Source organism: Macrobrachium nipponense, chromosome 4 (genome assembly GCF_015104395.2).
Source record: "Macrobrachium nipponense isolate FS-2020 chromosome 4, ASM1510439v2, whole genome shotgun sequence".
Classification (NCBI taxonomy): Eukaryota; Metazoa; Arthropoda; class Malacostraca; order Decapoda; family Palaemonidae; genus Macrobrachium; species Macrobrachium nipponense.
The window spans coordinates 53,736,062-53,753,605 of record NC_061100.1 but is presented as its reverse complement, the minus strand read 5'-3'; the positions used below and the strand labels follow the sequence as shown (position 1 = coordinate 53,753,605).

The 17,544-nt window shown below is 33.1% G+C and overlaps 1 protein-coding gene across 3 annotated transcripts; it reads left to right on the top strand.

Moving 5' to 3' along the window:
• Window positions 1-1,826: 1,826 nt before the first annotated feature.
• LOC135210929 (E3 ubiquitin-protein ligase TRIM13-like) lies at window positions 1,827-17,335 on the top strand. Of its 3 annotated transcripts, XR_010313593.1 has the most exons (6): window positions 1,827-1,977; window positions 4,272-4,949; window positions 5,789-5,869; window positions 6,049-6,234; window positions 9,578-10,171; window positions 15,485-17,335. XR_010313593.1 is itself a non-coding variant. In XM_064243902.1 (5 exons), exons 1-5 carry the CDS (start codon window positions 1,975-1,977, stop codon window positions 9,827-9,829), a joined length of 1,200 nt encoding a protein of 399 aa, XP_064099972.1. In that variant the 5' UTR covers window positions 1,827-1,974; the 3' UTR covers window positions 9,830-10,489. The 3 variants fall into 3 exon arrangements, 2 of the variants coding, with proteins under 2 accessions (XP_064099972.1, XP_064099973.1); XM_064243902.1 differs by lacking the exon at window positions 15,485-17,335 and having other exon boundaries at window positions 9,578-10,489; XM_064243903.1 differs by lacking the exon at window positions 15,485-17,335 and having other exon boundaries at window positions 6,049-6,140; window positions 9,578-9,732.
• The last annotated feature ends 209 nt before the right edge of the window (window positions 17,336-17,544 follow it).

The following is a 17,544-nucleotide window of genomic DNA, read 5'->3' as shown; positions in this document are numbered from 1 at the left end:
AAGAAATTTATCAGTTTTATTAAACCAGATGATTTTTTCTTTCATGCTCATGCATGAGTCTATCTCTTACTTTATAATTAGTCTTTCGGTATAAGAAATGACTGCATTTTTTATTTCTTTATATGAAACTAAAAGTCACGACTTCATGAACAATAAGTATAGGACTCATTTCTTCATTGGAAATTGTCAATATTACTTTTCGAATCTTCAAGCAACCTATATATCAAAATAGTATTTTAACCGTCATGATTATTCTTATATGACAATTGATTCATTCTAAAATATTACTCATTCTGTCCAGATAAGTTTGGGTCTTACAACAAGTGAGAATAATTTCCTTCCGTCACCTTTTCATCTACAATTATAGAATAAGACGTTAATGTCAAACGAACTTTCCATAATCATCACTAATTTCCTGTAAAAAGTTTCATACCTACAAAAACGAATCTTTCCTTTATTTTACAAGAAATATGGGAATCTTCATTACGCTCAGAATTCTGAGATTTCTTTAGAGGGAGCGAATATCTTGGTTAATGAGGCAAAATCTCTGAAGAAAATGAAAGGAAAATATGATGTCTTAGGTCTAATGGAAAGAGAGAGAGAGAGAGAGAGAGAGAGAGAGAGAGAGAGAGAGAGAGAGAGAGAAATTTTATCCAGGGATATTTTTATGTTACTGATATCTCGTCTTAAAAATAAATCACGCCATATATGTTTATATATATATATATATAAGAAATGGATTAAAGTTATCAGTAAAGTACCTACATAAAAACTCAATTTCATTGTGAAAGTGATCCCATGGAATTGTGTTTTTATGTAGGTACTCTACTGATAACTTTTATCCATCTCGTATCAATTTTAAACACTGTAGAGCCTTTTTAAATAAGTACACACACACACACACAACACACACACACACACACACACTATATATATATATATATATATATATATATATATATATATATATATATATATATATATATTATATAGATAGATACACATACACACACACACACACACACACATATATATATATATATATATATTATATATATATATATATATATATATATCGAGAGAGAGAGAGAGAGAGAGAGAGAGAGAGAGAGAGAGAGAGAGAGAGAGAAAGCAAACATCTGTCATCTTTCAGTGATGACACGTGGCAGTTTTACTTCTAACTAAAATATTATATCCGTAAAGTTTATTTGTGCTACTAAACAGCAAAATTTCCAATATTTGAGATACCTCTCTAAAGTATCATGCACCGTCGCATTATCTTATTGCACTTATATTTTTGGTAATTGATCTCTATTTATTTTGCTCTCGTTTATTCCTTTTTTCATTCATCTCTTAGTCTCTGCGTACATTGTCACAAAAAAAAAATATTCTTAAAAGCATTCTTTTTGCATAACAATGACGATCTATTATCATCATAATACGCAAGTTTGTTCACAATTTAAATGGTAATGAGAATTCTCTATGCTGCAATTTTGTTCGTTTGGCCAAATTTGTGTCCACTTGTCATCTGTTTCTGTTATCGTCGGTGTATATCAGCCGTACGCTAGCTCATTTTCAATGATGAAAATAAATTCGACTACTTTAGAGGAACTAGATTCTCGTTTAAATGAATCACTGACTATAGGCGAAGTATTTATATGTAAGATATAAAGAAGGTAAAACGTTATCGTCAGCAACATGATAGTGAAATTAGAATCGTTTGATTGTCTGTCGACATTCGTTTGAAATTTCTTATCATACTCACACCAGAAAAATCGATAAGATTACAAATCTCCCGTCTAGAGCAGTTTTCTATTAGCCATGTCTCTGTTTAACTTGGAGGTCGGTACTGGTGCTGTGAAAATCAAGGACTCTGTTCTTACACATAAGTGCGTCTTTCGATAGCCCTGAGGGCTTCTGGACTAAGTGGGAAGTGGAAACACATTTGCGGAGAGGCAATTGAGCAATATTATCATGGTAAGAGTTAATCTTTCGCCTTTTTCCATCAGTAAGAGATTGCACCAGATTCTAGCTTGAATTGTCATTCATTACAATGATGCAACCTGATTAAGAGTCACTATATGCCTTGTATATTACTGTGTTTTATTCATAGGGTCTCTCTGTGACTACTGATACATTAAAGAATTAACGAAAATGCTATGCATATTGTAATCACAAGGCGATTTTGTGTCTAAATAAACAGAAGGTCGTGAATTGGACTAATTTCTATTTTGATAAAAATTCTAAGCATTCTCTTATTTTCTTTCATATTTCGAGATTCTTATTCCAAATTTTACTTCATATTGCGCTGCATAAATTCGTTAATGAACTGAACACTTCTAAATAATTAAACATGTTGTCAAGAACATCCCAGGTTACTGGAAATTAACTATCCTCTTATAGGAGCAAATAAAATAAACAATACGATAATAACTGGTCAATGCAGCCAATTTAGAAAATATAATTAATATAGTTTAGAGTTTCTAATAAGAGTAACGAAGAGTTATAAACTTATGAAATTGTTCCCGTTAACCAAGCATAAATGAGCTTAGATTCTTGTTTGTGTGTTATTCCTGTTTACATTCGCAATCATTTTTAACCTGCCCAGAAACGTGAATAGTAAAAAATAATCCCACAGTTTAACATATTTTCACCTCTTACTCAAAAGATTTCATTTTTTAACGGAATCTAGAGAATTTAGTATTTTCATTTAACATCGAAACACATTGTTTAGACGGGTTGAAGACTTCAAGGTAATTTTTACAATGTGTATGAATTAAAACTTTTCTCAGAAAACAGAGATGACAAAGAAAAAGGAAATACCGTATATGAGGATATTATAACTTAACCTTATCACTATTGATAAGAAAACTATAGTCGATTCACTTAAAGTTGATTCTTGTGCCTACGAGACGTTTGTAAAAGTGAAGAGAGAAGCATTTAATTCTTTATACCTGTTTTTACTTATCATCGGGTATTGCATCATTAAAACGATCAAGATAAAATAAGACTTATGTTTACATACAAAAAATCCACCCAGAATACGCTGGTACTATAAGATTTTGGATGCGTGTGATATGTAAAGAGAAAATGAAGAATATGTTTTATTATGGTACATCCGTAATGATTCAAGTTTGACGGTATTGCCGAGAGAATGTGATCTGCAAGACCAAAGTCTAATAAATAAGCAAGTCATAGCTGTGTTTTGTCATCTCAGCGAGAGATTTGAGTAGCCAATTAGCGATATAAGAAGGTTGCAGTTTCGACAATATTTACCATGTTATATCATTACATTTTCTGTAATTAAATACACATAATTCCCATTGTGCTTGTCGAATATTTTCAATCCAATATTATATAGTATGTCTGGATATATCTGATAAAGAAAAAATAATAATAATAAAATTGATGCATCTGGTATCGTTAGCTCAGATCTAGGTGGACCCCGGGGAATTCAGTCCAGCAAAGAAGTTGAACTCTGTGGACCGACTTCACACTCTTCAACTCAGTCAAAACTTTAATCAGGTTGTTTGAGAATATTGTTTCTAATTTTATTACATGCATATATTTTCAAACGAAGGAGGTATAAGTGACATATTTGAGTCAGTGAAGTAAGAAAAAACAAAGAATTAGGAAAGATTGACTTCTTTTCAGGCTGAGTTAAGTACTGAAGCAAAATTTTAAGACCTATTCTTCATTTTCTCTTTACATATCACACGCATCTAAAATCTGAAAGCACCAGCGTATTCAGGGTGATTTTATTGTATGAATTATTAAAAATCCGATAATAATTAAAAACAGGTATAAATAATGAAATGTTTCCTTCTTCACTTTTACTCGTTGTAATTCCTTGTGTTTTATCTTATTGATTTCATGAAAAGATTATTTAGTTGTATAATTAATACCAAATCTTTTGGTATGACCAAAACTTTTCTATCTTTTGGAAAACATGAGATAAATGAAGAGATATAAACATATTGCTCGTTTTCTAAGCTACAAACGAAAGTGTGACGCAATGAGCAAGTAACCTACCTCCCACTACCAGCCAATCAGAGGCCGCCAAACAACATCTTGTAGGCACAAGAATCCAAGTGGTTTGAGTGAATCGAATATTATAGTGTGTGCTTACATTTAAAAATATCATAAAGTATGCCTACTGATCACAAATATATTAGAAATCAATGCTATGCACGGTTGTATATGTATTTTCTAGGCTTCAGTACTCAAGGCTATTTTTGGAAAATTTTCTGATTATTCTATGTATTTCATAGGACCTTAATGTTCTGGAATGCGGAATATGTAACGAACTCTATGACGAAGATGAGTTTCGTCCGAGAATTCTCCCCTGTTCCCATACATATTGCTCGACCTGCATCAAGCAACTCATTTCCTCAGGACACTTGTCTTGCCCACTCTGCCGGGAGAAATTCGTGGCTCTTTCCGTCAACGATTTCATGATAAACAGAAGTCTTATAGATGTAGTGCGTCAATTCGCTGGTAGAGGTCACAGAGTCGAGGACTCGAGGGACAAGAGCCATTCTCGCGCCGAGTGGGTGGGTTCCCCGAAGGATTTCTGCAAGAGGAAGCTTGCTGAATGTGAGAAGGAAAGGGCTGACGTTCTGAATTTCATTAAAAGTTCCGAAATGCTGAAAGGTGAAGCATTGAATCTCAGCAAAGAATTTGATAGCAGCTTCAAAATTTTTTTACAAGACTCAAAGAACGAAAGTGACAGTATGACTCAGAGGGTTGGAAACATAAAGAAGCTTATACAATCCAAGTTAGAAGCATTATTGATAGAGGAAGATAATATTAAACTATTGTTGGAGCAGCAGAACCTCTCGCAAAATACTGAATTGTTAAGAGAGGTTGATACTTCTGTTAATAAACTTCTGGAACATATTAAAGATGAACGTTTAGTAGCTGACAAAGAAATCACATTGATGAAACAGGTTAGTATCAGTGTAGTAAACACATTCAATATATATCTCGTGCATTCTGCTTTTGTAGTGTATATATATATATATATATATATATATATATATATATATATATATTATATATATATATATATATATATATATATATATATATATATATATATATATATATATATATATATATATATATATATATATATATATATATATATATATATATATATATATATATATATATATATATATATAATATATATATATATATATATATATATATATATAATATATATATATGAAGGCAAATGCCATGAAGGAACAGGACTATATTGAGTTGGTTTATTTGTATATTCATCACGTTCCATATCTTCGTGATTCAGTTATATCATACATACATACATATCATATATATATATATATATATATAATATATATATATATATATATATATATATATATATATATATATATATATATATATATATATATATATATATATATATATATATATATATATACAAATATATTGATAGTAAGCAGTATCACCTAGTGTATGTGCATTAGGAAATGCTCACGGCTTACGAATCAAATGAACAATACCCTGTGGTAGAATAGTACTGACACACACACATATACACACACATATACACATATATATGTATGTATGTATGCATTTTTTTATATACAACCACAGTTAAACATGCGATATTTATATTATAATTTTCTCAATTTCATGTCAGTGTAATATCATTTGCTTTTATTTTTGCTTATTACATAGCTAAGGTCACCTATTATGGACGTCTTGAAATTTTTCCACTTATAGATTTTGTCTCTAATTTGTTTCATGATTTCAGACATTTTTCCGGTTTCAAAGAAAAATAAGCGTTATCCAAAGGGCCATAGCTGAGGAAGGGGGCGATGGAAAATATATAACAGTAATTGACATTTTTTTTGTTACTTTAACTGAAATTATGTGAAAGCTTCAGTCTTCAGTGGTATTTATAAATTTACTTCCGTTAAATCTTTCATTGATAATTATATCTTTGTGCTATTTCGTAGATAAGACAGCTTCTCCCACAATTTTCTGATCCTTATATGAAATATTTTACATCAGATTGAAAACCTTCGAAAGATGAGCAGCTGTCTAAGGGAAATCATAGCAGCGGGAAAACTGTTCGCGATTCAGGACCATCAAGGAATTAGAAGGTATGCCTCTGTCAAGTTGGATTCCAGAAACAGGATTATTCTATTTCAGCTTAAGGAACTGAAACACATCCACTGTGACGTATTCCTTATCAAGGTAATTATACAAGGTACTTTGTATGTTAGTATTATTGAAACAATTTACTATGTGAATACTTAAGGTATCAGATTAAAAGGAAGTGGTAAATTTGTAAGAAATACCCCCCAACTAATTTATTTATGAGGAGGCAAGATAAATTACATTACAATCTCCCTGCATATTACAAACAGAAATATTAAATGAAAAATAAATATTCTTTTCTTGTTTAGAAAACTTGCTTTTAAACTCTTCTCATAAAAATTTAATTTACCTGAATGAAGTTTCCGCTTTTATAGGGAGGGGAAAACTTACTACTTGGGCGATCTTATTGAACTGTTTGTTTTCGTTGCTGTTGTTCTTGATAAATTGACATTTGCTTTTGTTCCTATTGGAGAAACAAATTAATTTTGAACAGTCATCCAATAAATATCAACAGTTTTCGAATGTAGAGTTGTTGGGGTGGGTAAAAGAAGGAAAAGGTAAAACAAGTGAAAGAAATAAATGATAAAAAAGAAGAATGTGAAAGAAATGGTTCAAAGAAGAATAGGGTACAGCAGTATCTACTGCCCGAAAAGAATTCACATGACTTATGAAAAATGGAAAAGGGGAAAGTAGTGGGGGAGGGGGGCGGGGGGTGTTTGATGTGGATGGGAGGTGGGTGGCTAGAATTGAGTAGTCAAGGTACAATGTCATTCACTGAAATTATCACTCCGTGGACTGTTGATCTGCACACATTGAATGTGGAATATGGACACCTGACAGAAACGGGGCTCCTTTGTTACCTCTATGGTGCACTGAGAGGATAGAGAGCATATTTAAGGAAAGAACCACTGACTGGGCGCAGTCACGCAATGCCTATTTTGAATACAGGCTGGGACAATAGGCAGTTAAATAGGTAGCAGTTATATTTCAGGAATTATATTTGACATATATAATGAAGCAAAAACTATATATGGATTCAGGATTAAGAGTGATGAGGAACTAACTCATTTAAAAAGAAATGAGTATGGAAAATAGGTGAGGGTATAGGTCTGTTAAAAGGACAAAGTATGGAGGCAAGAGAGCAGTAAGTTACAAAGCACCATTAGAAATAGGACCACTTCTTATAACAGCAACAACACCAACTTATATAACGCAGTTAAAATAAAAGAAAGAAATACGTTCAGAGAACAATAGTGAAGTCAAACGTATGATGATAACTTACCAGAGGTTCATGTAAGCCTTTAATACGCCTTAGAGCTCTCAGGAGTAAAAAGAAAACAAACATCTTCCAACAGATATTGCCATCCAGAGAATGTATTGGCTATTCAAAGACAAATAGTAAAATTTTTCAAGATTTGCCGTAACCACAGTAAATACACACGATGTTCTTTGATCTTTTTTGATTAATGCGATGCTCAAAAATCCAATAAGAAATCTTTAATGAATTTAAAAAAATCTAAAGAGGAAAAAGCAGCTTACAGCTAAGTTTATACGCGTCTACCTACACTGAAAAAACGTTTAAAAAAATTATCTGTACAATTACATTTATTCGCTGGAGTTTGTTTGGGGAAATGCAAAGTTATTTTTATGTCTGTATAATTAAGAATCAAAGGTAACTAAAAGATAAAACTACCGTTTTGTTCTCAATCAAACCTGCAGGGGGTTTGTAGCTCTTATTGATACATAAAGATAACCAGCAGTACCTGTCGAAATTCGCAGACTAATAAGAGACTTTTTCTTTTTTTTATTGTATATGGACTAAGTTTATTCCCTATTCCTAACTAAATATAAGATGTTTAATCTCATGTTATGGGATCATTGCTCCACAGACTAGGATATTTGAGTTATTTGATATCTGTATGTATGTATGCATGTGTGTATATATATATATATATATATATATATATATATATATATATATATATATATATATATATATATATATATGTGTGTGTGTGTGTGTGTGTGTGTGTGTGTGTGTGTGTGTGTGTGTGTGTGTGTGTGTGTGTGTGTATGTGTGTGTGTGTAAACAAACAACCCAAAACTACCGCTAACGTAAAGAAAGCTATTATTTATTCCCTTAACTTTTACTAGAACTCATAGTTACGATTTAGAAAAGCAATTAATTTATATTTTATACATTGTTTACCCTTAGCTGGATATAAAAAAATATATCACTTTACAAAATAAATTAGGATTTTTTTTTTATTAAAGGCCCTATACCAACAAGCTTTCAGTTTAATCTGATCTATAAATAGCAGTGCAGTGGTTGTAACTACCAAAAAAACTACCAGATCAGCTTGGATCAGATGGTTTGAACACCTTGGTAGGTCATTTCGTACATTCAACTATCTATCAAGACCTACTTACATTGCAATCAGAGACCGCAGCGAGGAAACTGGTCACCCTTTACATATTAATGATTTTCCTGTTTGAACCTACAGACCTCGACATTTTAGAAGTTCTATATTCTGTTAAAATGAAGCCTTCTTTGGCTAGAAATGTGGTTGTAACCTCACTTTTGTGTTTTTAGTCTGCATCCTGCTGGTTTGTATATTGACTCAATGTATTTACTGTTCCTTTGTACCATCCGTTTTTGTGACTTAAATTTGCACGCTGCCTTATTTTATTCTATTTACTCAATTGTTTCAATTAGCCCTTTCTAAAAATTTTTTTTTTAATATTTGTCATCTTCTAACTTACTCTTATCATTTGTTTACATGTCATTTTGCTACATCATTGTGAATTTGTGTACACGAATTATAATGTCATTCATTTTAATTTTGTAGGTTGATAACGAGTGATAGTAATGCTCGAAACATGCCCCAAAAAAGTTGTACAAAATGCTGTTCCGAGTTTTCGCCTTAGTGTCCTTTACTGATATGAAGATGGCGCTTCCCTTCTCGTGTTTCAATCTTGGTATATATTTATATATATATATATATATATATATATATATATATATATATATATATATATATATATATATATATATATATATATATATAAAACACCTGCCATGCCTGTTTGACATTTGTTTGTTCTAACAGTTTAAAGTAACGAACAACTGGCGTTTAAAAAATGGTTCTCGTACCCAAACTCACTTCTAAAAAACTTTTTCTTAAAACTCCACAAACCGTTGTACGTTCGTTTTCATTATTTACCATTTTAAATGTTTACTGTGTTGCCATGTCAATTTCTTTAAGATGATACGTTTACCAACAATAACATGATGCTTTTATGTTGGCATACAAAAACTGATCTCAGAAAATATCTTTCTTTACACCGAATTAAAAATATCAAACAAGCAATGTCTTTATTATCTTAAGTGTCACAAAAATAACATTTCGTAACTTGATTGTTTCTTGATCATTAATAGCACGAAGAAGCGATGAAACTGCTGGACCTCTCCACTTGCCGAACATTCCTGGAAATAGGAATCCGTGAGACTATAAAAGGCCGAGTGGTCATCAAGTTGACTGCTGATGGTTATTACTCGAATAACTTTTTACATCTCTGTGCCGGATCTATGGGGCCCTCTTACGCGAATTCCAAGGTACTAGAGATAAAGAAGAGAGGCATGAAGGGGGAACGAGCACGAATGGGTAACTACGAAAAGATGCCTCAGTAGGAGGGAAGGCGGTTCTGAAAGGAGTTAACTGGAGCCAGGAGATGGAGAATGAAATGTACAAGAGAACTTCCTGTGTGGCTGGATTAGTGAAGGGACTGAATGGACCCGATGAAGAAAGCGTCTCACAGTTCTTCATTATCACCACAGACGATCCGTCCTCTGCTCCTTACCCTTGCTTTGGAAAGGTCGAAAGTGGACTTGATGTCTTGAAAAAGGCGATTTCTCAGCATCCAGATACAACACAAGTAACAGTTGTCAACTCCGGTATTATTCTTTCTCTGTAACTATGGCCTCAGCTAAAAGAACATGTAACATCTACAGCCAATTTCTTATAGTAGAAACGTGAGTTGTGTGAGTTTTTATTTTTCTTCTGCACTATCATTTTCTATTATTTAGTAAGTATTGTTTATACGAATATAACCAGTTTATTCCTATAAGTCAGTTCAGGTTTGTAATAAAAACTAAGATTTCCATTTGTTCGCCTTAATGTTGTTTTATATTCATTATTGTTACACTAATCACAAACTTGATCAGGAACGAAGCACCGAACTGTTTAATCAATTGATTAGAATACATTCAACTCAAAAAAGTAATACTGCAGAAACGTACTACTGATAAGCGTAGAAAGCACCAAGTAACTCAAAATAAAAAATACTCTTACATGTGTATATATCTAATCATCTACTCAAAACTAGATTGCTAAACTTTTTGTCGTGTCTAGACGTAATGCATTCGATGAATAAAATGCTTTGACGCATACAGTAATTAAAGTAACAAAAGGAAGTGACGTAATAATTATCCTAAAACATTTCTCCATTACAGGCAATTCTGCCTCCGTTTGGGAAAAAGCTCAACAATGCGGTGCTGTAGATACTTTGAAGTTCTCATTGATGCCTTACATATTGTGTTATTAGGGAATAAAAAGACTAGCACAACTATTTATGAGATTTAACAAATTTGAATAAGAAAAAAGTGTACACACACACGCACAAACACACACACACACACGCACACACACACGCACACACACATACTATATATATATATATATACTATATATATATATATATATCTATATATATATATATATATACATACTAGTATATATATATATATATAGATATATATATCTATATTCTATATCTATCTTATAAAATAATATATTATAATTAAGATATATAATAGATATATATATACTATTAATATTATTATAGATATATATATATATATATATATAGATATATATATATATATATCACTATTAGATATATAATAATATATATATATCACACGACCTCATTGATAACGAAAGTTAAAAAGAGGAGATTCTTTATTTACAACCTTTCAGAGACGTCTTCCTCCATCTTCAATGAATGAAAACACATACATGTCTGACGTATATATACACACAAATGGTGAGCGACTTACTTCTCCTGATTCTGGCCTGTGACCCGGCTGTTAGGTCTCCTCCTGAGGGAGTCCCTCCCTGTGACCTTCGTCGCTGCATCCTTTGTTCTTCCATTTTGCGTTAACACTGTTAATCCTTTCCATGTTTTTATTCAGCTTCTCCATAGCTTCACAACTATATGACAAGTGGTGGAATCCACATAATAGTTGTTTCGAATGTTTCCTTCCATGGTATTCTTGGAACATGTAAATGGTCATTTGTATTGTTTAGAATATACATACATGCACACACAAACATACATGCATATATACATATACCATTTACATATATATGTATATATATATATATATATATATATATATAGGTAGTATATATATATATATATATATATATAAATATGAGTGTGTGTGTGTGTGTTTGTGTGTGTGTGTGTGTGTGTGTGCGCGGGAAGGATTTGAATAGAGACTTCCGTTTCGTATTGGCGTTTATTGAATGGAACGTTTCAGGGACCATCCCCATTTTCAAGCTGAAAATTACAATGAGAAAATAAAATTGAAATAATTTCTCATCTAAAAAACACATAATTACAATATATAAAGCAAATTAAAAGAACAGCAACGAAACTCAAGTACCATTTCCAGTACAGGAAGGAAGACGAGTGACTAAAATAGAGAAACAAAACACGAAGTCATCTCTTGTTTACGCCAGGTACAGAGGGGTGGAGGCAGTTTGATTGTTCAGTTTCGGAACAATCGTTATTATAAACTGTGATTCGAAGACCGCTAGCTGCTGCTTTTGTAAGGATCTTAAAGTTTTTATATTCAATATTGCTCTTACCATAAAATGTCAGCTGATCCCAACAAACCAATTGACAACTGGACCTACTTTTCAAATATAAAGACAAGTTAAACCCTCTTATGGCATCTAATATTGTCTATTTATATACTTGTCCTAGATGTGATCTAGGAAAATATATCGGAGCCCCAAGAATACTTCTTAAGGTCCGAATACATTGCCATAGGGGGATGAGTTTCCGTACTGGAGTCATATTATCATTTCCTGAATTGTCCAGCATCCGTGACCACACAAAGATACGCAAGAGCAATATTGAATATAAAAACTTTAAGATCCTTACAAAAGGAGCAGCTAGCGGTCTTCGAATCACTCTTTATAATAACGGTTGTTCCGAAACTGAACAACCAAACTGCCTCCACCCCTATGTACCTGGCGTAAACAAGAGATGACTTCGTGTTTTGTTTCTCTTTATTAGTCACTCGTTTTCCTTCCTTTACTGGAAATGGTGCTCGAGTTTCGTTGGTGTTCTTTTAATTTGCTTTATATTTTTAATTTAATTTAGTTTTATTAGTGCAATCTTCAGCTTGAAAATGGGGCTGGTCCCTGAAACGTTGCATTGGATAAACGCCAATATGAAACACGTCTCCATTCAAACCCTTCCAGCTACGTATCCCGTTTGAGGCTTCCCCTTCGGTTTATATCTATATATATATATATATATATATATATATATATATATTATATATATATATATATATATATATATATATACTATATATATATATACATACACACACACACACACGCGCACATATATAGGGCTATATATTCACACACACGCTCACACACAAACACACACACACATACACACACACACACACACACACACACACATATATATATATATATATATATATATATATATATATATATATATATATATATATATATATATATAATCACTTCCAAATGAAGTCGTGGCATCAGCTGTTACGCTTTTTCCTCTCTGCAAGTATGAGCGCAACATTATATTCCCAAAAAAGATTGATATATATTCCTTACATGTAAAAAATAATATTGTTTGGAATCTGCACCAGTCGCGTGCGTTTATATGACAGGGGGTGGAGTTATTCAACTGCGATGTCGTTCTTGTTACATTCATGTCTCGTATTGCAGCCGGTATGGAGTTCCGAGGAATTTAAGTTCAACAGGAATGGCAACTGCATAATGCCTCGCTCGTGTATAGATCAAATAACAAAATATTTATCATGCTTTCATCTTATGTCATTGATAAACATTTTCCAGATCACACAAACAAATATCTATATATATATATATATATATATATCTATATATATATATAATAGTATATATATATATAGATAGATATAGATATATATATATATATACTATATATATATATATATATATATATATATATATATATAGTATACACACACACACACACACACACATTATATATATACATATATATATATATATGTATATATAGTATATATATATATATATATATATAGATATAGATATATATATATATATATATATATATATATATATATATATATATATATATATATATATATATATATATATATATATATATAGCGTGTGTGTGTGTGTGTGAAAATAATAATATGGGATATATATATATATATATATATATATATATATATATATATATATATATATATATATATTAAGGCATTCAGTATAATGCCTTTTAAACATATTTCTTCACGGCAGTAATTTTTATCCGATATGAATTTATCAAAAGCAAGTCTGGCATAAGGGCAGAGGAAAAGCCAAGATTTAAGACTAACTGTTGGCTTACAGTAAAGGGGGTGTTAGATAAATTTAAAACTTTATCTTGTTGCTAAAATTTATTCCAGGCGCTATCTTACTACAAAAAACAGTAGTTTGGTCTTTCTGTCTGTTGTCTGTAAGCACTTTTCACTGGTGCGGAATCCCACATACGTTGCTTAACAGTTGACGGACCAATTTATTAGCAATAGGGGTTAAAGAGGGGTGAAGGACCAAGCCATTTTCAAATCGTTGCTGAACATGGTAAGATACGGTGAAAATTTAATCCGGAAAAACTACCACTCGGTTGGTAGTTAACAGAAAACATTGAATTGTGAATTCTTATGTTCTGACTAGAAGGGCAGCCACAATAACATAGGAAATAACAAGAAAATGAAATAAAAAGTTAAGTGTTAGCTCGGTAAAAAAAATACTGGGGTTAGATAACTGTTACTTTAGAGAACATTCACATCGTCTGGGGCCGTGGCACCCGGCCTCACCGCCCGGGTACCGGGCTCCACTAACTAGTTGTTTATTAAATTATTTAACTTACGGGAAAGTCTGTTGGAATGAGTCGCGTTATTATAGGCAGTGGTATCGGAACAAAATGAAACCAGTTACCTGTATATGTGGTCCGTTGTGAGGATACGAAGATTAGCCTGGGTTCCATATATCATTCTGCTTAGTACAATGATATCGTGTTTTGTGCTTGAAATTCTTTCCTCCAGGAAAACTTGTGTGAGGTTATGAAGGGAGGTGGACTCTGCAATCGGACATCTAGGTACCATGCATAGTGATATTTGGAACCGAGACCAATCTTCGTCTCCTCACAACGGGCTACATATTTAAGTATTTGATTTCATTTTTTCCCGACATTGCTGCATATAATAGTGCGACTCATTCCAACAGACTTTCCCGTAAGTTGAATAACTTAATAATTTAATAAACAATAGCGCCTGGAATAATCTTGAGAAACAAGGTAAAGTTTTCAATTTATCTAACATCCCCTTACTGTAAACCAACGCTTAGTCTTAAATCTAGGCTTATCCTTTTGCCCTTATGCCAGACCGTAGAAATAACCTAGTTGCTTTTGATAAATTCATATCGGATCAAAATTACAGCAGTGAAGCAAAGTGTTTAAAGGGCATTTTACTAAATCTTTTAACTGACCTTAGTAAGAAATAACGTCCCCCGCAAATTTATGACAGCCATCCACTCGCTACAAAAATTAAGTGTTGTGATAAGCAGATCCGACAAAGAAAGATAGCACAATCGTAGTCATGGACAAAGCTTGCTTCGGGCAGGACTGCCTACAGATTTCGTCAAGGTAATTCTCGTAATATACTAATGAGACAGGCGAGAGCGCAGTTCAAACTTGCTCTTAAGCACTGCAGGTTAAATGAAAAACAACTAAGAGCCGATGCAATGTCTAAAAACTTAGAATCTGGTGATTATCCTCGTCTTTGGAAAGATACCCAGTCCTTAAATCCCAAAACTAAAATGCTATCACAGAGAGTAGGGGAAGCAGTCGGAGACGAAGCTATCGCAAGTATGTGGGGTGATCACTTCAACAATATCCCGAAGGGATGTAAATAACCTCCTTACTGACAACATTCAATTTCATTTTGCAGACCGTATTACGTCAGGTAACATCAGCGATGCCATAAACAGCCTACCTAATAATAAATCGCCCGGGTGTGATGTCTTCCTGCAGAGGCCTTCAAATTCTGCTATCCGATAATTTACATTTTGCTAGCTGCCCTATTCAATGCGTGCATAATTCACCGGTTTCTTCCAGACTCCCTACTCTTAGTCCATTTGATACCATTAATCAAAAACAAGCTAAAGGAAGTAACTGACCCTTGCAACTACCGGCCGATTGCAATCACAACGATCGCATCGAAGAAACTTGAGTCTGTTCTTCTAGTGAGACTTCTCCCCTTTCTACACACCACTGACAACCAGTTCAGGTTTAAAGCAAACCACTCAACCCACACCTGCATCTACATACTGAAGAATTGCTGAATTACTACCTATCATCAGCCTCTCCTGTTTTCCTTTGTTTTGTAGATGTGAGAAAAGCATTTGACAGAGTAAACTACCTGAAGCTCTTCCTGAAGCTGCATAAAAGGGGTACACCCCTGTATCTAATTGGCATTTTGCATTGCTGGTTCTCCACACAGCATTTCTGTGTCAAATGGGGTAACGTATTATCTTACACCGTCGGCTCCCTAAACGGGCTTCGGCAAGGGGGCATTCTCTCTCCATACCTGTTTAATACGTACACAGATGCCTTGAATGTCAAACTGAACTCACTCCCAATCAGATGCACCGTCAATGAAACAACTATAATTAACCTCTGTTACGCCGACGATATGGTTCTGATTTCCCCATCAGTGCAAGGTCTCCAACGACTCATCGACACTTGCCGCCAATATGTAGAGGAATTTTATATAATCTACAACGAAACCAAGACCCAGTGCATGTCGCTGCTCCCGAGATCGCTTAAGCATATTGCAGAACCACAAACTTTCCTTGGAAACCATCGGCTGGAATTTGTGCATGAATTTCCGTATTTGGGTCACATTATCACCGACGACCTAAAAGATACGGCAGACATTGAACAGAGGCGTCGTAAACTATGTGCAGCTGGCAACATGATTGCTAGGAGGTTTGCCTTCTGTCACCAAGACGTGAAACTGCTGCTCTTCCGCTCGCACTGCTACAGTATCTATGGGTGTTCCCTCTGGACGAGCTATACCCGAGAGACCATGAGACGCATCACTGTTGTGCACAATGACATTCTGAGACGCCTCACAAACACTCCCCGCTACCACTCCGCCACACAGATGTTTATAGAAAACCGCCTGGAGAATTTAAAAATCATTGTTAGGCGAACAATCTCCAGTCTGGTAACCCGAGTGAGAAACAGCAGCAACTCGCTCATACAAAGCATCCTAAGGAGTGAAGCAAGAAGAAGATCTAAATTGTGGGAAAGATGGGAAAATAAGGCGTTTGTTCCCTAAAAGACTTAATCTCTGTATTGGCAAGATGTCATCTGCAGTTTTTGTCATTATTACATTTATTGCTGTTATTCTAATTTTTCTTTATTACTGTGATTACTATCAAGTTAAAGTTTTTTTTTTTTTACATTCCTTTTTTGTATTTAGCCCTCTGGACCTGACTACTGTAACCACCTAAGGTCTCTAGTTGAAATTTAAGTTATATAATTTGTGCACTAACTGTTATTACTCTCAATGCATATTATTTTCTCTCACCAATATTATTACTGTTATTACCAGTATTATGATTACTAGCTTTTATGCTACCTCAGCTATTTTGTGGATAAGTGCCGATTATTCATTTTCTTTTTCTTTTTTATCATGTCTCATGTATCTAGATTGTGTATGTTACTATCTGTATTTTGTATATTCAATGTATATGGCCCTGAGCTGAAATAAAGCATATTATTATTATTATTATTATTATTATTATTATTATTATTATTATTATTATTATTATTATTATTATTATTATTACATAGACAAACACGGACGACAAATTGACAAAAAAATCCCCTCCTAAACGTTCCCACAGAATTTTCCAGGAAAGTAAGATTAATTGTCCAAGACAAAAAGAGCATTGAAGTATTGGATAAATCTAAAGGCATTAACCCAAACCTTCCTTACTT